Source organism: Balearica regulorum, chromosome 28, assembly GCF_011004875.1.
Source record: "Balearica regulorum gibbericeps isolate bBalReg1 chromosome 28, bBalReg1.pri, whole genome shotgun sequence".
Taxonomy (NCBI): Eukaryota; Metazoa; Chordata; class Aves; order Gruiformes; family Gruidae; genus Balearica; species Balearica regulorum.
Genome location: NC_046211.1, coordinates 3,012,118 through 3,031,371, shown reverse-complemented (window position 1 = coordinate 3,031,371; position 19,254 = coordinate 3,012,118). Strand labels below are relative to the sequence as shown.

At 67.8% G+C, this 19,254-nt stretch overlaps 1 protein-coding gene across 1 annotated transcript; it reads left to right on the top strand.

Moving 5' to 3' along the window:
- The first annotated feature begins 756 nt into the window (after nt 1–756).
- KCNN3 (potassium calcium-activated channel subfamily N member 3) lies at nt 757–18,268 on the top strand. The gene is made up of 8 exons (XM_075737457.1): nt 757–1,605; nt 4,626–4,721; nt 8,047–8,465; nt 11,966–12,107; nt 13,979–14,089; nt 15,503–15,630; nt 15,903–15,972; nt 16,453–18,268. Exons 1-8 carry the CDS (start codon nt 871–873, stop codon nt 16,747–16,749), a joined length of 1,998 nt encoding a protein of 665 aa, XP_075593572.1. The 5' UTR covers nt 757–870; the 3' UTR covers nt 16,750–18,268.
- Nucleotides 18,269–19,254: the final 986 nt, after the last annotated feature.

Sequence of the window (19,254 nt, the reverse complement as noted above, 5' to 3'; positions counted from 1 at the left end):
GGGTGCAGCTGGGTGCTCCCTGGTGTATTTAATAGGCTTCCAGCCGCCGATTCCCCACGGATTATCCGCTTCCCAAGCAGACGCCTCCTGCCCTAATACCTGCTCCTCTCCCGCAGCAGCTGGGGACGGCCGGGGGGTGGGGGTGGTGTGTATTTTGGGGGGGGGGGCTGCAGGCTTGGGGAGGCGAGCCCCGTGTCCAGCACCCCCCCTTGGGGACATCTCCGGGGGGGTGGGGGGGTGGCACTGGGGACACGGGGTCACCCGTGTCATCTCCCCCCTCCCGGCTCCAGCTGCTGCCCGTAATCTCCAGCCTCCAGAAGGGGATTAGGGGGGGTTTAGAAAATGGGGGGGGGGGCAGGGGTGGATTTGGGGGATGCCCAGAGGGACCCGCAGCCCCTTCCCTGTTGCCCCGGGGGGGGGGGGGGGTCGTTCGGGATTTGTAGTCTTGCCGGGGCGCACCGGTACCGGTGCGCCCCGGCAAGACTACAAATCCCGAACGACCCCGCAGAGATGCAGGAACCGGGGGGGGGGGGGGCGAGGAGGAGGAGGAGGAGGAGGAGGGTGATGGCGGGGGGGGGGGGATACACGAAGCGGGGAGCGGGCGGGGATGATGTCAGCCTGCGGGGAGCCCCGGCGCGGCCAATGGCGCGGCGGGGCCGGGCCAGCGGCAGCGGCGGCGGCGGCGGCAGCGGGCGGCGGGCGGCGGCGGGCGGGGGCGGGGGCGGGCGGCGGGCAGCTCGCGGCGGCGGTGGCGGCAGCGGCGGCGACGACGACGACGAGCGCGCGGCGCCCATTCATGATCCAGCTCGCGGGGTCGGTGGCCGGTAAAGAGAAACCGGTGCCCGGTAAATCGGCGCCGGTACAACCGTTATGGAAACATCGGGGCATCTCCACGATTCGGGCGTGGGGGACTTGGAGGAGGACGGTCGGTGTCCGTGTCCCTTACCGGGGGATGAACGGTCACCGCCGCCGCCGCCGCCGCCTCCTCCCGCCGCGCTGCCGCCGCTCCAGCACAGCCTGTTGCACTCCTCGCCCGGGTCGTTACGGGCCCCTCCTCCTCCTCCCGCCGCCCCCGCCGCCCTCCACCCTTCCTCCCGCCACGGCAGCCAGCTCAACCTCGGCGACCACCCGGCGGGCTCCGGGGCGGGGAGCGGCAAACACCGGCAGCCCAGCCCGTTGGTACACCGGCGGGACAGTAACCCCTTCACCGAGATCGCCATGAGCTCCTGCAAGTACAGCGGGGGGGTGATGAAGCCCCTCAGCCGGCTCAGCGCATCCCGCAGGAACCTCATCGAGGCCGAACCGGAGGCGCAGCCCTTGCAGCTCTTCGGTGCCGGCGGACCCCCCGAGATCGTCGTCTCGCGTGAGGACAACCACGCGCCCGCCGCCCGCCGTCCCGACCACCGTCCGCCCGCTCACCCGGCCCCCGCCGCTTTCGCCAAGGGGCCCAAGCGCAAGGCGCAGAACATCGGCTACCGGCTGGGGCACCGGCGGGCGCTCTTCGAGAAGAGGAAGCGCCTCAGTGACTACGCGCTCATCTTCGGCATGTTCGGCATCGTCGTCATGGTCATCGAGACCGAGCTCTCCTGGGGGCTCTACTCCAAGGTACCGATGGGTCTGGGGAGGGGTGGGACGGGTGGCTGCGGGGCCGTCGGCGCTGGACGGCGCCCGGTGGGGTGAACGCGGTGTGGTTTGCCCCGTATGGTGTCCCACCGGGGAAACGCGGAGCTGTTTGCCCCGTACGGGGTGGGACGGGGCCCTACGGGCCGGCTGGGGACCAACGGGGCGGCCCCGGGGCCTTACGGGGACGCTGCGGCCGCAGGTGTCGGACAGGGCGAGCGCCGGGCCGGGGGCCGCCAAGGCCGGTGCCGGCTGGCGTGTGCCGGGGCGGGCGCTGCGCCGGGTCCTGGCGGGGCTGCCCCATGCGCCATCAGCGCTGGGGACCAACCCGCCGGGGTCTGCGGTGACCGTCGCCAGCCCGGCCAGGCACACTCTTCGAGGCGCCGTGCCCTCGGTGGTGCAGCGGAGCCCCCCCCTCCCTCCTCTTCCTCCTCCTCCTCCTCCTCCTCCTCCTCCTCCTCCACACCTCTTTCTTCCATTTTTTTTTCCCCTTTATTTTTTTTTTTTTTTTTTTTTGCAGGACGGTGTCTTTTATTTATAATTCTCCCCCCCACGCCCCTTCCAGCTCCTGCTCCCGGGCTGCGCTGGTTGGCAGCGATATGAATAACTCTTTGTATAGACATCTGTCATGTTATTTATACCTATCCAGAAAGGGGAAGGCATCGGCACCCGCGCCGGCAGGGTGTGCGTGGCACCCATGGGCGTCAGCGGGACGGCAGTGCCGAGGGGGCTGGGGGGGTGGCCGGCGGGGGTCCCCGTGCCGGGAAGGAGCGGGGTGCGAAGGGGCTGCTCGCCGCTTCCTGCCGTTAGCCGGTGCGGGCGGCGGGGAAGGCGGCGCGGGTGGAGGAGGTGACGGAGCTGGAGCAGGTGGAGGGAGGAAGGGAGGGAGGGACGCGGCTGGGGGTCCCGTGGGTGCAGGGCACCCCGCCGCCTCCCCACAGAGGTGCCCGGCTGGCGGCGGGGGGCTCCCGAGCCCCGGCTGCCCGCAGCTGCCGGAGTCGGTGGGAGCGCGCGGGGCTGCCGGCAGCGGTTCCCTCCGCTCCGGCCGAGGCAGAGGGATGGACGCCTCGGTGCCCAGCCCGCATCCCTGGCTCCCCCGCCGGGGGAGGAGGATGTTTCGCTTCGGTTCACTGCCGGAGCCTCTTCCCCGGCGGTTCCCGCTCCCTTTTGGCAACAGCAGGGCCAAACCGCCGTCCCCCACCCGCGCCCGCTACCTGTTGAGCCGCGGCCGCCCTCGCCGGGCTCCTTGGGCCCACGTGCCCGGTGCTGGGGGAGACCGGCCGCCCTCGCCGAGCTGCCGGCAGCGCCGCTGCCGTGCTCGCCGGCCCCGTCACGCCAAGCTGCTGTGTCAGCCAGGGAAGACCCCGTGAGTCAGCGCTGCCGCCGTGTAACCGCCCGCGGCCGCGACCCCTGCCCCGGCGCCTGCCGCTCGCCGCGACGCTCGTGCCGACAACTGTAGGGTGCAGGGGAGGGGGGGGTCAGGCCCGTGGCTGGAGTTGCGGCAGCGGGCGACCGTCTATAAATCCCCTCCGATAGCCCCCGGTGGGAAACCAGAGCTCGCCGGCAGGGCCGTGGCCGTGACCGAAGGAGTGCCCAGGGCCGGGGCCGGCAGCTGTTGTGCGGACGGGGATCTCGGCGCTGCCGGCCCTGGCCCAGCTCCAGCTCTGCCCCGAGGCCGGCAGCCGCACCGCTGCGTGCTCCCCAGGCCGGAGGGTGCTGGGGCTGAGCCGGGAAGCGGAGATGCGCTGGCCAAGTTTCGCCTGTCGCGGCACGGTGCTGCCAGGGGTGCTGAGCGTCGCCGCGGTTCGGCCGAGTCCCCCCTCTCGTTTGCCGCCAGCGTTGGGATCCGGCAGCGGCTCTTTCTGCTGAGTCCCTCCGGACCCGGCGCTGGCAGGAGGCATCGGCGAACGCGGTGGGTGCGCGACAGCCTTTGCCGATAACGTTTTGCCGGGAGGGCTGGCGGGTCCCCGGGTGGCACGGCTGCCGTGGTGGCGGTGGCTGCGCCTCCAGGGACCCGCCAGCCCTACGGGGTGCCCGTGCTTTGGGCAGGCAGGATTAGCGCCCTTGGGAAGGGTCTGGCCGGAGCAGCCTTGGCACGAGCCCTGCCCCGGAGTTTGCCTATTAATAGCCGTTGTTTGGTCCCCGGCACTTCTCTCAGCACCAGCCATTATATCCACACAATTGCGCGGCCGGAGCCAAGTCGTTAACAATGCCTCACCGCCTCCACGGAAAATGGTCCCTTCTCCGCGTTCGAATACTTTGTGGGGATGGAGAACACCGGGGAAGGCAGCCCGGGGTGCTGGGGAGTAAAGGATGGACGCGGTGTGCCACGAGCGTGCCGGGTCTCAGCGTGCCACGAGTCTCGGCGTGCTGGGGACGGGGTGGGGGGGGTGGGTCAGGTGCGGTGGCAGGGCCGGTCGGCTGGAGATAACACCTTGGCGAGGGGCTGCTGGTGCTCAGCGCGTGCCCCAGCACCGGCGGGGCCGCGTCGTGACCGGCAGCAGCACGGACTTGCCGGAGACTCAAGCGGGGTCCAGAGGGGCCGGTGAATCCTGCTCTTCCCGGCAGGGTCGCAGGGAGCAGCTGCTTTGGTCACCAGTGAATCAGGGGCTGGTTTAATTTACCTAGAGCTAATTAGCAGGAGGATCTAATTAGACCATCCATTAGGGTGCCTTAATATTGGGCTCACGCTGGATGCAGCCGGGGCGCTGGCGTCGTGCGTCCCAGCGAGGGGAGGCTGGTAATTACACTTGGCAGAATCGGATTAAAAAAAAAATAAATAAAAAAAAATGTTTTGGAGAAAGGGCCGCTCTTGCCCGCGGTGCCGGCGGTGCTCTCGCTACTGTGCCGAGCCGCTCGGGCTGGGGGGGGGGTGCTCAGTGCTGGGGGGGCGAGCAGGTGTTGGGGGGAGGCAGCATCTTCCCGGAGTTCGGCGTCGCGGCCGGCACCGGCACGGTCCTGCGGCCGCGTCCCTCCCTAACGCCCGCCCTGCTCTTGCCTTGCAGGACTCCATGTTCTCTCTGGCCCTGAAATGCCTTATCAGCCTCTCCACCGTCATCCTGCTGGGCCTCATCATCGCCTACCACACGCGGGAGGTGCAGGTAGGTCCCGGCGTCGCCGGCGCCGAGCCTGGGCGGGCTGCGAGGTTTGTCGGCCGCTCCGGCGGGGTGCGGGACGCGGGGTCGCAGCCTGCGCGGAGCCTCCTCCCGCCTTGCCGGGGTCTCGAGGAGCACTGAGGGGTCTCCGGGGGACGGCGGTGGGGAGGGGGGGGGCTCTTGGGGGACGCGATGGCGGACACCGAGGGGTCTGCCCGGCTGCAGGGTGCTGCCGGCGGCTGGGGGAGGCTGCAGCCAGGAAGGGCTCGGACCAGCCGAGGTGCCAAGGAAAGCTGTGAAATCCTTTCCTAATCAGCGCTGCCCACTCTCTTCCTCCCTGCCTGCCCCGGCCTTGCTGGGAAACGAACGGCCTCCCGGTTTGCTGCAGGAAGGCTGCGCTTCCCTGCGGGATCCAGCTTCGGCACGCTGCCGGCTTGTTTTGGGGAGAGGAGGAACGAATTGGCTGGGGAGGAGAAGGAGCATCCCGGGAAGGGACCCCAAAGCCCCCCAGCCCGGAGCGCCCGCTGGATCCCGCCCTGTCCCGCTCGAGGCTGGGGGATGGGGCAGCTTTGGTGGGGGCTGCGGACGGGTCCCCCGCACGCTGCCTGTCTCCTGCCTGCGAGGGACCTTCCCGGGAGCCACCCGTGCAGCTCAGCCTGCCCGCGCGGGGACCGAGCCCGGCGGCGCGTTGCTCAAAGCAAATATTTGAGAGCTCTGATTTTTCCCTAGAATAATATTTACCCCGGGGTGGTGGCGGTTGGGGTCAGCCGGGCGGGCCGTGCCCCGGTGCTCGCCGGCTTCCTCCGCTTGTTGTTGTTCTCGGGAACGGGTTGTGCAAATGCAGCGTCCACCCGAGCGGGGCTTCCCGCCTCTCCCCCCTGCTCCACCCGCGCCCCCGGAGCTGAAATTCCCGCCACCGTCCCTCCGTGGGGTCCCCAGCCCCGAGCACGCGCGCCGTGCCATTGCGGGTGCTGAACCTCGCCACGGTCCGGCCGCGTGGCCCCGGTGGCTCTGCCGCGGCTGGTGACGCTGGCAGGGAAGGGAATGAGATCGGTTTGAGTCGATTTGCTCCGGACAAAGCCGCGCTGGCGGCTGATCGCCCTATTATCTCTTAGGTGCTTGTAAAGGGATTGCCGATAATCCCGGCGGGGCCGGCAGAGCTGGAATCCTCAGCTTCTCGTCCCTCTCGCCTAAGCGGGGGCTGCGCTCACCCCGTCACGGCACTGCCAGACCTCCCCGCCCTCCAGGAGAGACACGGCAGCGGCTTTGGCCTCTTCCCTCACTATTAATTGCATTAATTGCCGAGTCCTTTGGGTTATTTCCAGCCCTTCCTGTGCCTCGGTTTCTCCAGGACTGGGGCATCGCTGTGCCTGGGGTCCTGGCTCCGGCCCCTGGGGTCCCGCCTGCGCCTGCTGTCACCCAACGGGCTGGGACGGCAGCGGGTCCCCGGGGTGTCCCCGTGCCCATCACCCCCCCCCCCTCGCCCTCCCAGCTCTGCCCAGCGCTGCGAGGCCACGGAGCTGCTAATCGCCTCTGTCGCTCGCTCTGCGTTACAGCTGAGCGCTGCCGGGGCGGGCAGGGGTGACCCCGCTCCTGGTGCCGCCCGTCTCAGTGTCCCGGTCCGGTGGCTCTGCTCTGCACCCCAGGGCAGGGTCTGCCGCCGCCGTGGTGCCGTCCCCTGCCAGCGCCACGTTTGTCGCTGCGGTGCGTGATGGCGAGCAGCGCTGCTGGGGCTGCCGGCTCCGGTTGGGGGCTTTTGGGGGAGCACGACGCCCCTCGCTCCTGCCCTCGGGGTTCTCTTTGTGCATTTAGTCGGGCGAAGCCTTTCCCCCCCCCCCGCCGCCTCCCCGCAGCTTCTCGCACCTTTCCTGGTGCTTCGCTTGTCTGGAGCTGCGGTGGCCGACGCTGGGGACGCCCGGTCGGGTGCTGCCGGGACCCCGCAGCGATGCGCCGTAGGGCCGAGAGGGGTGGCACGGGGGGGGGGAACCTGCCCCAATTCCACCTCGCTCCGTCCCTTCCCCAACCTGGCCCGTTGCAAACCCCCCTCCCGTAGCCGAAAGGCTCCCTGCCTTTTTTCCTCTTGCCGATTTGTTTATTTTTAACACCCTTTTCCAGGAAGGAACGGGCTGTCAGCTTGCTGACTGCCTGAGGATCTCCCTTGACAGCTTGGAGCATTTTTATAAACAATTTCTCAAACAAAGCAGCTAAAAGGAGCGGAGCTTTCCAAACAGAAAGGGAGGTGGCCGGGGACGGCCGCTCCGTGAGTCAGTCCTGGCGGCTTCTCGCCATCCCCGGGGAGAGCCCCGCGCGCTGTGCCGTGCCGGTGAAGCGGTTGGCGCAGGTGTGCCGGGGCGTCCGGCGGGGCGGGAGGGTTGTTCCCAGGCGCGACGCCAGCCGGGGCCGTGCTGCCGCCCACCACCCGGGCTGGAGTAGCTGCAGGCGCTTCCAGCCCCCCCCCCCCCCCCGAATGAGCCAGGGTCGCTCCACGCTTTGCAGGGTCGAGGACACGCCGGCGATGGTGGTGCCGGCTGCCACGTCTCCCTTGGATCCCTTCCCAGCGGCGTCTTTGCCAAGCGCTGCTCACGGAGTGGCCCTGAGTGTGTCCCCGCTGCCGTAGGTGACACCGTTGGCCCCGTTGCGCCAGGGACGAGCCGGTGTCCTGCCTTGGCGGGCCCTTTCCGATTGGGGGGGGGGGGTGTCCCCCAGGGGTCTGGCGGCGTCCCGGAGGGGCCGTCCCGAGCTGCCGTCCCCCCCGGCTCCCGCAGAGACCCCGACTCCATCGCTGGCGAAGGGAGATGAGCTGGTACCCAGGATGAACCGGCGGTTGCTATGACAACCGGATCCCATCTCTGCCAGCAGCCGGGTGCTCCGACTGCGGCGTTCCCTTCCCAAAAGTTGCCCCGGCACTCGGAGCGTGGCGGCTGTCGGTGACACCGGTGCAGCGCCGGCAGGAGCCAAGGGGCCGGGGCGGCTCGCGCTGTCGCTCTGCGGCACCTCGGCTTGCGCGGTCCTGTGCCCCGGTCCTGTGCCCCGGTCCTGTGCCCCGGGCCAGGGGGCTGTGCCGGGACGTTCGCTCCTGCCGGCCGGCGTGCGGGAGCGGGTCAGAGCTGTGCCGGGGCGCGTGCTCGAGGCCAGGCACCCTGAAGGGTTTTGGGGTGTCCCCAGGCGGGCGGAGCAGCGGAGGGGACGGCGAAGGCTCATTCCCACCGTTCCCTCCCCGCTCCGTCCCCAGCCCTCCTGGCCTCGGGCCCCCTTGCTGCCCGCGGTGGGGTGCTGGTGGGGTACGGTCGGCCGGGGCCGCCGGTAACCGTGTGGTTTTACATCCCGGCAGCTCTTTGTGATCGACAACGGCGCCGACGACTGGCGGATAGCGATGACGTACGAGCGCATCCTCTACATCAGCCTGGAGATGCTGGTCTGTGCCATACACCCCATCCCCGGGGAGTACAAGTTTTTCTGGACAGCCCGCCTGGCTTTCTCCTACACGCCTTCCCGCGCAGAGGCGGACGTGGACATCATCCTGTCCATCCCCATGTTCCTGCGCCTCTACCTGATCGCTCGGGTGATGCTGCTGCACAGCAAGCTCTTCACCGACGCCTCCTCGCGCAGCATCGGGGCGCTCAACAAGATCAACTTCAACACCCGCTTCGTCATGAAGACCCTCATGACCATCTGTCCCGGGACGGTGCTGCTGGTCTTCAGCATTTCCCTCTGGATCATCGCCGCGTGGACGGTCCGGGTCTGCGAGAGGTGAGAGGGGCCGTGGGGTGAGGCACGGGACGCTCGGTGGCGCGGGACGCGTGGCGATTTGGGGTACGCGGCGGAGCCGCGGCGTGCCGGCGCCCTGGGGCGGCCGTGGGTTCCCACCGGTGATCCCCCCGTCCCGCGCAGGAGGCAGGGACAGCCCCGTCCTGGGGACAACGGGGACCCCCCGCGAGGGGACAGCGTGCGGTGCCGGCCGGTGCGGGAGCCCCGAGGAGGCGCAGGGGGGGACGACACCACACGTGGGGAGCGGCGGGAGCTGGGGGGGGGGGGGCCGTGCACGGGGAAAGGCCGGAGGCGCCGCAAAGCTGGCGAGCGGCAGCGTCTGGCTCCGGCTTTGGCTTCGCTACGAGCGACTGCCATGACAACACCGCGGTGACAAACCCACTGCCGGATGGCATCACGCCGGCATCGGCGTGCTCGGCGGGGGGTTGCTGTGGCGACCGGCCCTGGTGGGTACCGCCGTGCCGCCATCTCGCAGGGACGCGCCGGCACCTCTTTGTTCCCCGAGGGGAACTGGGGGGGGGGGGGGGGCAGTGCCGGGGCCCCCCAACCCACCCCAGCGCCGTGCCGCAGCGGTTTCCCCAGAGCCGGCGCCGGACTCCGGGAAAGCGCCCGACCGATGCGAGCGCGTGTGTTACGATCTGGTGCCCGTGGATTAGCGAAATCGCGCCGAATCCCTTTAAATTGTTGCGGCTGCTTTGTGCCAACCTTGGAACCAGCACCCCGGGGTTCCCCCCCCGGGACCCCCAGCTCGCTTCTGGGCCCTTGCGAGGCGGGAGGAAGGTCACCCCTCCTCTTCCTCAGGGTGGGACCCCCGGCACCGGTCACCCTGCGAAGGGCTGTGGGAACAGCTTCGAGTACCGTGGGAGCGGAGCGAAGCGGCATGTTGAGATTTTACGAGGTTTTACAGGCTGCGTTTGCTTTCCTGCCTCCCTTAACGATGCTCTCGGGATGTGCCGGATAGTCGTGCGCCGCTTAATTGTGTTTGGCAGATTTTTGGTTGTGCCTCCTAAAGGGGGAGCGGGCGAACGGGCTCCCAGGGGGTGCGCAGGGGGCTGATTCTGCACCTGGGGGGGCTTAGCCTGCAAAACGCAATGTAAATAAAGAACCATTAGCGGAAAAGAGAAAAAAAATAATAATAGAAATGACGCAGACGAAGCGCTGCAGATCACCGGCACCGCAGCTGCCACGAGCTGCCGCCGCCTCCCTCTGTCTCCAGGGCGGCAGACGCGAAGGCAGGCAGGCTGGGGGTGCGCCGGCCTGGGGGGACGCACCAAGCCGGGGGGCGGTGGGTGCAGGACTCCCGGGATCCCGAGGGACGCACCCTCCCTGGGGCGCGCGTCAGCCCCTGGTGCCGCGCGGCTCCTGCAAGGGCCACCCGGCGCACGTCCCCGCCGGCGGCGGGTTACCGCGCCAGCGCTGGAAACCAGTTTGCTGTGGCTTGTGGGGCCGTCCCCAGCCAGCGCCGGGTCCCCTGGAGATGGCAATGTCCCGGCTGTCCCCGGGCTGGGGCGGCCCAGCCGTGGCACGTCCCCCCCGGCACGGCGGGCTGCTCCAGTGCCCGCAGGCACAGCGTCGCTGCCGGGCATCCTCCCGTGCGCCCCGGGGGGGGCCGCAGCTCTCCGAAGGCAGCGAGTCGCTTAGCAACATCGCCCGCTCGCCCGGCCGCCGTGCAGAGCTGCCTGCGGTGTGCCGGCAGCGCTGCCGGCCCTGCCCGCCAACGGCGCGCACGTGTCCTCGCACACGTGCCCTCGCGCACGTTCCCTCGCACACGTGCGCGCACGTGCGGCCGGCCCCGCTCCCCGCGGTGAGGGTGCAGCCAGCCCGGAGCTCTGCGGCGGTGCCACCCAAACCGATGGGGTCGATCCAGCCAAATCGGCACTGCCACCGCCGCAGCTTCCCGGCACGGCGATGCTCGGCTTGGCGGCGGCGTGACGCAGGGCTGGGGCGATGCTCGTGGCAGCCCCGCTGGTGGGGAGCGGCCGTGCCCGTGGCGAGGGCAGGCGAACGAGAGGCGGGGGGCGATGGAATCTGGCGCTGGGGTCTAACCGACGGCGGCAGCCCTCGGCGCGAGCGGGCGGCCTCTGTTCCTGCCCACGGCAGCCACGGCACGTGCCGCGCTCCCCTGTTTATCAGCTCCTTCTGCTCAAAGTGCTTCTTGGAAGAGAAGCCGCCCGGCTGGCCGGCTGTGCCATAACCCCCTTCCCTGGCACGATGCTCCCAGGGTCGTCCCTGCCACTTGAGAGCTCACATCCTGCGGGCCGGGCTCAGCCCTTCCCGGGGAAACACGCCGGCTGGGATGCGGGGCGCGTGCTGCTGCTGGCGCTGGGATTTCGGGGAGCCCCGCCACGGCGACGGGCTCTGGCTGCCCTGCCGAAGCGCGGCAGCGGCTCTCGCCGTGGCTGAGGGCGCTCGCTCGTGCGCCAGGACGGTGCGTTCGGGTCTCTGGTTACTTGGGGGGGGGGGGGGCGAAAACATTTCGGAAGAGGAGAAAACCCAACTGCTCTGGGAGCGAGGAGCTGGGATGGACCGGGGCGGGGGAATTGCCAAAAGCTCCATCTGGTTTCCCTCCCATGATTTCGCGAGGAGGCTGGGAGAAGCCTGCCAGGGAGAGGGGTGCGTGCAGGCAGGAGGGTGATCGTCCTGGCCGTGGCGGGGTGAAGGTGCTCCGTGTCCCTTCCCGCCCCGGGGCCTGGGGCCGAGTCCCACCGCGAGCTGGGCTGTCCCCTTGCTCCGCTGCCGGGAGCCGGTGCCGCATCCCCCGGGGAGCATCCCCACGCGGCTTGGCCGGGCCCTGGGGAGCCGGAGGCAGCTGGGGCCCCCGGTTGCATGTTTGCCGGAAGAGCCGCAGCCGGCTGCCGGGCCGGTCGGGGTGGTCGCTGACCTCGCAGCTCGGCAGGGACACGGCCATGGAAAGTTTGCGGCGTCCCCGAAGCCACGTCCGCTCCACGTGTGCTTCGTCTCGAGCGTGTGAACTGTTCCCCCGCGTCGTCCGGGAGCCAAGTGCGTGCCGGACGCTTGGCAGGATCCGTCCTCGGCGGTTCTGCCGGGGCCGCTGACAGCACCGTCCCCCCCGGGGCGGTGCGGGGGGAGCGGGCTCCGTGGTGGTGGGGGGACACGGCGGAGGATGCTGGCAGGGAGCCGGCACGGTCGGGGGCTTTGCGGAGCTGCGGCTGTTTCTCCCGTCAGCCGGCTCTTGCTGCTGGGCCACGTGGCACCGGGGACACAGGCGGCGGGACCAGGATCTGGTGACAGGTCTGACCGAAAGCAGAAGCCCTTTATGTTGAGTTTTCACTTTGATTTTATCCATGTGGGTTTTCCTGCGCCAGAAATTGTGCAACCGCTGTCGCTGCGGGGCATCCTGCCGCGTAGTTAATCCCTGGTCCCTGTCGCACGGCACAGCCTCGTGCCGCAGCAGCCCCCGTTGCTCCCCGCGGCCGTGCCCGTCCCCTGCCGTGACACCGATGCCCGCGTCTCCTTGGCAGGTACCACGACCAGCAGGACGTAACCAGCAACTTCCTGGGTGCCATGTGGCTCATCTCCATCACCTTCCTCTCCATCGGCTACGGCGACATGGTCCCGCACACCTACTGCGGGAAGGGGGTCTGCCTGCTCACCGGCATCATGGTAAGGGCCGTGCCGAGCCGATCGCCCGTCCCGCGGGCTCTGCCTGTCCCTGCCGCGGCACCAGGGCCGCCAGAATTTACAGGGACGTATTTCCTGGCCGGTTTGTCCCTGCCCGAGGTGTAAGGGTTTTGGCTCCCGGGAGCTGACGGAGCTGTAATCGCAATTACCGGGAGCGCGGCGCGGAGCAGGACGTGGTTTGGTTAAGGAGGGGCCGGTGCGGGTTGGGCGCGTGCCTGGTGGGTGCTGCGGTCCCGTGGGACGCGGTGTGGGACACCGGCCCGTCCTCTGCCCTGCGGTCCCCGCCGGTGAATTTGGAGTGGAGTTGGACCCACCTTCGGCGAGGGAGGGGGCAGCCAGACCGCGGCGGGGTTGGGGGTATCCCCAGGGAGCAGAGGGGCCCCTGAGCGTCCCTTGGCCAGCCCTGCCTGCACCGCCTGCCTCCCGTCGCCCAGAGCGATCCCAAATGCTGCCGGTTCCTGCCGAGCGTCGGGACCAGCTGGGACCCCTCCACCCCGCTGCGCTCCCGCTGGCGTCACCGCTCCGCCACGGCTGTTTCCTCACGGCCAGAAGGTCACCGGCCCCCGGCGCCTCCCGGCGTACCTGCTCCGAGGCGCCCCTGAGATATCCCGGCTTGCGGGGCGTCCCGGCCGGGGCAGCCTGGGCTGGCACCCGGCACCCGGCACCCGGCACCGGCCGTGCTCAGCTCTGCCGCCAAGGCGGCCCCACCGGCGGGTATTAATTTTATATTAATTTATATTATCTACAAGTCTTTGACCTGCCTCGCATGAGGTCAGGCGCCAGCAAGGCTGATGCTGTTGATAGGAGCCAAATGAGGGAGAAAATCCCTTTTTTTTTTTTTGGGGGGGGGGGGTGGCGGCGTTTCCCAGCCACCGGCTCAGCTGAGGGGGCTCCTGGAGCTCTCCCCCCGCCAGCCATTCCTTCGAACTGCGGCATCATCTGACAAAGTCTCTGTCGTGTGTGTCCCCCCCACCCCACCAGTGCCCGCACGGCCACTCACCCGGCGTGGACCTGGGGGGGGGGTCGGGGGCTCCCCTGGGCACCCCGAACTGGGGGATGAGGTGGGGGGGGGGCAGCCAGCCCGCTGGGTGGAGGGAAGCGGTGGGAGCCGAGAGGATGCAGCAGGACCTTCGGGGATGCTAAAGGATTCAGCTCAGAGCATGATGTTAATGAATGACTCTTTAATAAATTAAGGAGCGTTTGCCAGGATCGTGGGTCTCTGCCAGAGTGCCGGGAGGGGGGAGCGGCTCAGCCGGTACGGGCAGCGGCAGGCAGAGCGCGGCAGCGCCGCGGGGAGCGGAGGCTTGGCACCTTTGCTTTCCAAAGACAAATACGCGCCGGAGATGACGGCTGCCGTGCGGATCCAGCCCTAATCACCAGGATAAACGAGCTCCCAGCTGGCGCTGTTGGGAGACGCAGCGATTTGGGGGGGGGTCCCGATTCAGGGGTCCCCTTCCCCGCTCTCCCTTAGGGCGCCTGGTGCTTCCACACCACTCTCCCACCCCGGACCCCCCCCCTTCGAGCGTGGGGGGCTCCTCAGCCTGCAGGGCACCGGCCCGGTGCAGGTCCCTGGCCCCCAGCACCACCGGTAAGCAGGATTAGCCCCACCGTCTCCGCCGGGCGCTGGGGAGGAGAGGGCTCACTGCTGATCACCGCCGACCTCGGAAATCTGCCTCTCCCGTTAATTACCCGGCACATCGTCAGCCGCTCAAGGACACCTCATTAGGATGATTGGGGGGGCATGGACCTTTGGTTAATTAGGGGGTTGCAGTTGGTTAAGGGTGGGAGTGCTGCAGTGGCAGGAGGGTGCTGGAGGGTGCTAAACCATTTCCCTGACCCGTGTCCCCGCGCAGGGTGCCGGCTGCACGGCGCTGGTGGTGGCCGTGGTGGCCAGGAAGCTGGAGCTCACCAAAGCGGAGAAGCACGTCCACAACTTCATGATGGACACGCAGCTGACCAAGCGGGTAAGGTGCCGTGGGGGGGTGGGAGCTGGGGGTGCGGGGTACCGCGGCGGGAGGAAGGTGGTGGCACCCCGGGGTGTGGGTCCCCTGGGTAGCGTGGTGGGGCAGGAAGGTGGTGGCACCGCTGGGGGTGGGTCCTACGGGTGCCACGGCAGGAGGAAGGTGTCCCAGCGCCTCGGATGCAGCGCAGGCGCAAGCGTTACGGCGAAAGCAAACGGCACCAGTCCCAGGGCTTGAGGCGATGCAGGATGCTTGGCTGCACCCCCGAGAGAAAGCACCCGTTGGTTTTTTTGGGGGGGGTGGTTTCCGCCCCGGGAGGATGCAGACCCCCTCCTCTTGCAGAGCATGATCTCACTTAGCTCAGAGTGAGGACGATAACTGGATTTCGGTGACGCAGTGCCTCGCCTGCCGCAGACGAGAGCCGTGCCGTGAGCTCCTGCGGCGTCAGTCCCTGGGGAGGGACCCGCCGGCCGTAGCTGCGGCGGGGGGGGAGTTCGCGGGGGTCGCTGGTCGTGACGGGGTCTGGCGTCGCACCCCTGGCAGCGTGCGGGGGGGCTGCGGGAGGTCTCTGGTCTCAGCGGCTTCGTTACGCCGAAGGATCCGCAACCTGACAGCGCCTGCGGCGGGAGCGATATTTTATAGAGGGGACGGGGGCAAAGCGAGCATCAGGTCAGGAAGAGCAACCTCCCAGCGCGGGGATGCGGCTGGGGCACCCCGCTTCACCCCCGAGAGTAGAGCCCTGGGCAGAGCCACGTGCCGCCAGGAGCCCTGACGCCCCGGGGATGGCCGGGGCCCTCGGCGTAGGCTGGGCCGGGAAAGCAAACAGCCGGTCGGCCTCGCTCCCCCGGCCGTGGATATGGATCCGCGGGCTCTGCGCCAGGCAGACGGCGGCCAATTCATCTTGGAGTGAGCAGCAGAGCTGCGGTTTAGCTGGGGAGCCTGCGGAAGCCGCGTCCTCGTGCCGGCAGCCCAGCCGGAACCTGCCAAGAGTGGCAGATGGATGCAGGAATTGAGAAAAACTTTGGGTTTGTTTTTTGGTTTTGTTTTTTGTTTTTGAAATTTTTCTCGAGGCTTTAAGGTACGGCTTCTCACGCGGGCGAGGAGCCCGGTGCCGGAGCGTTGGTGCGGGGTAGGATGGGGATGCGGGTGAACCGGGGGCTGAGACCTGCCGCTCGGCGTGGGTGGCTCTGCGTGCCCTTCGCTCCCGTTCGAGCTGCCCGTCATCCCTTGCAAAGGCGCAGGATTCCGCGTGGGAGCGGAGCCGAGCGCCTCGCTCCAGCTGGGGCGACTCAAGTGTTCTCCCAGCACCGGTTCACGAACCAGCGGCTCACGGCGGAGCCAGACCGGTGTCTGCGTGAAATCCTGCGTGCCGGCGCAGCTGGGGCCGGTGACCTGCAGCCAACTCTCCTCTTACAGATCAAGAACGCGGCGGCCAACGTCCTGCGGGAAACGTGGCTCATCTATAAGCACACCAAGCTGCTGAAGAAGATTGACCACGCCAAAGTCAGGAAGCATCAGAGGAAGTTCCTCCAAGCCATTCACCAGTAAGGGGCCACGCGCCGCGCCGGGGGGGGGCTGGGGGAGGTCATAGAATCACGGGATCGTGGAATCATAGAATCTTTAAGGTTGGAAAAGACCTCTAAGATCATCAACTCCAACCGTCAGATCATCAAGTCCAACCGTCAAGATGCTGAGCCTCAGCCCCTGGCAGGGGCGTGGGGACAATTTCCCGTCGCTCGGGACGCGGGGAGATGTCCCGGCTGCCTTTTGCAATCGGGGAGGGGGTACAGCCGTCTCGCTCTTTCCTTCTCCCCAGGTTGCGGAGCGTGAAGATGGAGCAGAGGAAGCTCAGCGACCAAGCCAACACCCTGGTCGACCTCTCGAAGGCAAGTCCCTGCTGCGACCTCTCGGCTCTGCCGGGCTGCCCGAGCGTTGCTCTGCGCTTGGAAAAGCTAAAGCGGACCTGGCTGCGGCTCGGCGGATGCCAGCCGGGAATACCTGCCGTGGGACGGCCGCCCCGGCGAGGCGGGAGGAGAAACACAGGAGGGGCTGGCGAGGGGGTCGCCCTGCTTCCAGGGAGGGTCTTTGCTCCCTGCGCCCCCTCGCGCAGCCCCGGCCAGGGGTACCGTTGCTCGGCAGCACGGTGCCGGCCGCCCTTTTCCCCGCGCGGAGCGGGGTTTCCTCATTTTAATGTCGCGGGGCGAGGCGAGCTGTGGGCAGAGCGCCCCGCGAGCTCCCGGGACGGGCTGCCAGGGGGCTTTGCTCCCAGAAAGGGGTTAAAGAGCTCGGCTCTGCCCGCGGCACCGGCACCGACCCCTCCAGCCACGACGCTAACCCTTCCGCCATCCCATCTGTCCCCTCCCCAGATGCAGAACGTGATGTACGACCTCATCACCGAGCTCAACGACCGCAGCGAGGACCTGGAGAAGCAAATCGGCAGCTTGGAGTCCAAGCTGGAGCAGCTCAGCGCCAGCTTCAACTCCCTGCCCCTGCTGATGGCCGACATGCTGCGCCAGCAGCAGCAGCGTCTGCTCGCCGCCGTCCTGGAGGCGCGGGGGGTCGGCGTGCCCGTGGGCACCCCCCAAACTCCTCTCTCCGAGAGCCCCATCGGGGTCAGTTCCACCTCCTTCCCCACCCCTTACACGAGTTCGAGCAGCTGCTAAAACGCAGCCCCGCAGCCCCCCCCGCGGACAGGGGAAGCGTTTCTGCGCGGGTCCCGAGGTCTCCGTGGACTTTCTTCTGGTCCTCGAATCGCCGCCGCGGGACCCTTCAGCCGGAGCCGGTGGGGACCAGCAGTGCCGAGTGACGCTCGGAGCTTTGCCAACGCCTCGGTACCGGGAATCGCATCCCCGTTCAGGTGCCTCTACACGTGGTGAAGGAAGGGGACGGCAGGCGACGCCTCGGGCGAGCCCGCGCCGTGGCATCCGGTGGCAGATGGAAAACCCACGCTCAATCTCAGGTCTTCACGTTTGAAAACAAACCAAGTCAGAAGCACTGAAGCAATGGAGACACCAGAGGGAGAGTTCTCCTCCCCTGCGTGGACCCTGCCGGGGGTGGGGGGGGGGCTCCCCTTGCCCCCCGCCCCTCTCACCATCGCAAAGCCCCACCGGGCAGATGCCGTCGTGGGGGTTTCTTGCACAGGCTCTGACCTACGCTGCCCACGCTCCATCCCATCTCCTTAGCGGGACCCACGTGAAACCCCCCCCACACACCTCGCATTGTCGGGCGGGTGACAGTGTCTGGCCGTAACCTGCCCGGGGCCGGGGGCCGGGGCGGGGGCCGGTTCTCCAGAGCCGCGAGTGTTTTCTGCCCGGGCAGAACAAGGGACGCTTCTTCTTTCTGGTCCTGGGTGTCGCATTCTGCCTGGAGACGCGTGCCGGAGCTGGGAAAGCAGTGCCTAAAGCGCGTGGGGATGCGGGGCTGCCCCCGGCCGACGCGGCGATGGCCAGTGATGGGGCTGGCGGGCCAGCCTGGGCGCTGGGGGGGGGTCTCCAGGTGCTGACATCGCCGCCTGCCCAGGAGCTCCCCCCCCCCACCTCCCCAACATTTTGGGAAGCCACCGGGCTCTTTGTGGCGGCCTCAAAACTGCCAGATGAAACCCCCCATCAGCTACAACCACCTCCGCCTGCGCCAGGAACGTCCGCGCTCGAGCCCGGCCGGCAGCGCCGAATCCGCCGGGGTCGAGCGGGGGCTCGCTGGCAAGCGATGTAGTAGCGGGAAAAGGCGCTTCATCTGTTTAAAACAAAGCCCGTCGGCTTCGTGCCGCTTCCGCCGGGTTCGGTGGGAATCAGCGGCACCATCCGGCACCGTCTTGGCAACGGCGCGGTGATCGGCATTAGCCGCCGCCCGTGCCTGCCGAAACGCAGCCCCTCACACTTTATTTTTCTTTTGCTGATGTTCTTCCCTTGGGCGTCACCAGGCTACTTCTGGAACCAGCTATTTTCTGTTCTGCTTTCACCATTTCCTCCCTTTTTTCCTCCCTAGTTCTGCCCCGGGGTCGCGTTTGGGCTCTGCCGGGTCCTTGCGCAGATCCCCGCCTGCTGCTGCCGGGCTCCGGCTCTGGGGCCGGTGTTTGCTGCTTTCACTGAAAACTCAGCAGAGGCTATTTATATATTTTTTAAACAGATGAAGTAACCATGTAATTACTCCGCGATATTAATTACACCTCACCCAGCAGTGTCAGTAATTGTAATCAAAGTCACTGTGTTACTCCAGGTATACTCAGCCTGTAATCTTCTCCTTCGTAACTCTTTCACTTCCATAAATAACGCCGGATTTCGTGCACACGTAGGCAGGGACGCCTCAGCCCAACGCCGAGGAATCTCTGTGCAAAACTCCACTTGCTGCTGGTGGTAGGTGGTTTTACTCCTCGTGCCCTGCAATTAAAGTTACGTAGAAAACAAGCAGAAGTTAGCGAGGAACGCTCGCCCCACCGGCCCCAGGCGGTGGCAGGAGGAGGAGGAGGAGGAGGAGGAAGGCTGCAAGGAGTGCTGCAGAGGGAGCTCCCGGCGCCGCAGAGGGGGTTGCGTCGAGCCCGCCGGTAGCAGGGTGACGAGCCGCGGTTGTTCCCATCGCGGTCAGGGAGGAGAGGAGGCGAGCGGCGCCGGCCGCCGGCCTTTTTCTTCTGCTCCTCGGCTTCTGGGAACGAGCCGCTCTTTCCCTCTTCCAAGCTCTCGCCATTAGTGTAATCGTAGGGCGGGCTGGGAGAGCGTCGCTGCCCTGGCGGCCCCCCAAGGTCTCTTCTCGGCCCTGCCGCTGCTCCCCGGGTGCCTGCGGGTGACCCTCGGCCCTACCTCCGCGGCCGGAGAACCTTCTGCCCAGCTCCGTAAGGAGGTTTCCAGCGTGGCAATGGAGAAAATGTTGGAAATTCTAAGACTTAAGCCTGAAATGCAGCGTGTCTGCTGGCCTGCAGGCAGCCAGCGGAGAGAAAAAAAAGCTTCCGTACCTCTCCGGGGGTTCGGGCAGGAGCAAACTGCCACGTGCAACGGGTCTGCGCACGGGGCGAGGTGCGGAGATGCGTCCCGGGGCGTCAGAGAGCCGGAGGAAGCATCGATGCTCGAGAATCCGTATCACCTGCGGGAACCTCCTCATGGGCTGATGATCAAGTCTGGGAAATCAAATGGAGTAAGACGGGACCGGGCGCTGTCGGCTCGCTGGGACCGCGGTGC

Bases quoted from the DNA above. Each gene is read 5' to 3' on its own strand.
- KCNN3 (XM_075737457.1), top strand. From the start codon at position 871: ATGGAAACATCGGGGCATCTCCACGATTCGGGCGTGGGGGACTTGGAG. The intron at 14,090-15,502 runs GTAAGGTGCCGT...CTCCTCTTACAG, and splicing joins ACACGCAGCTGACCAAGCGG to ATCAAGAACGCGGCGGCCAA. The intron at 15,973-16,452 runs GCAAGTCCCTGC...TCCCCTCCCCAG, and splicing joins CCCTGGTCGACCTCTCGAAG to ATGCAGAACGTGATGTACGA.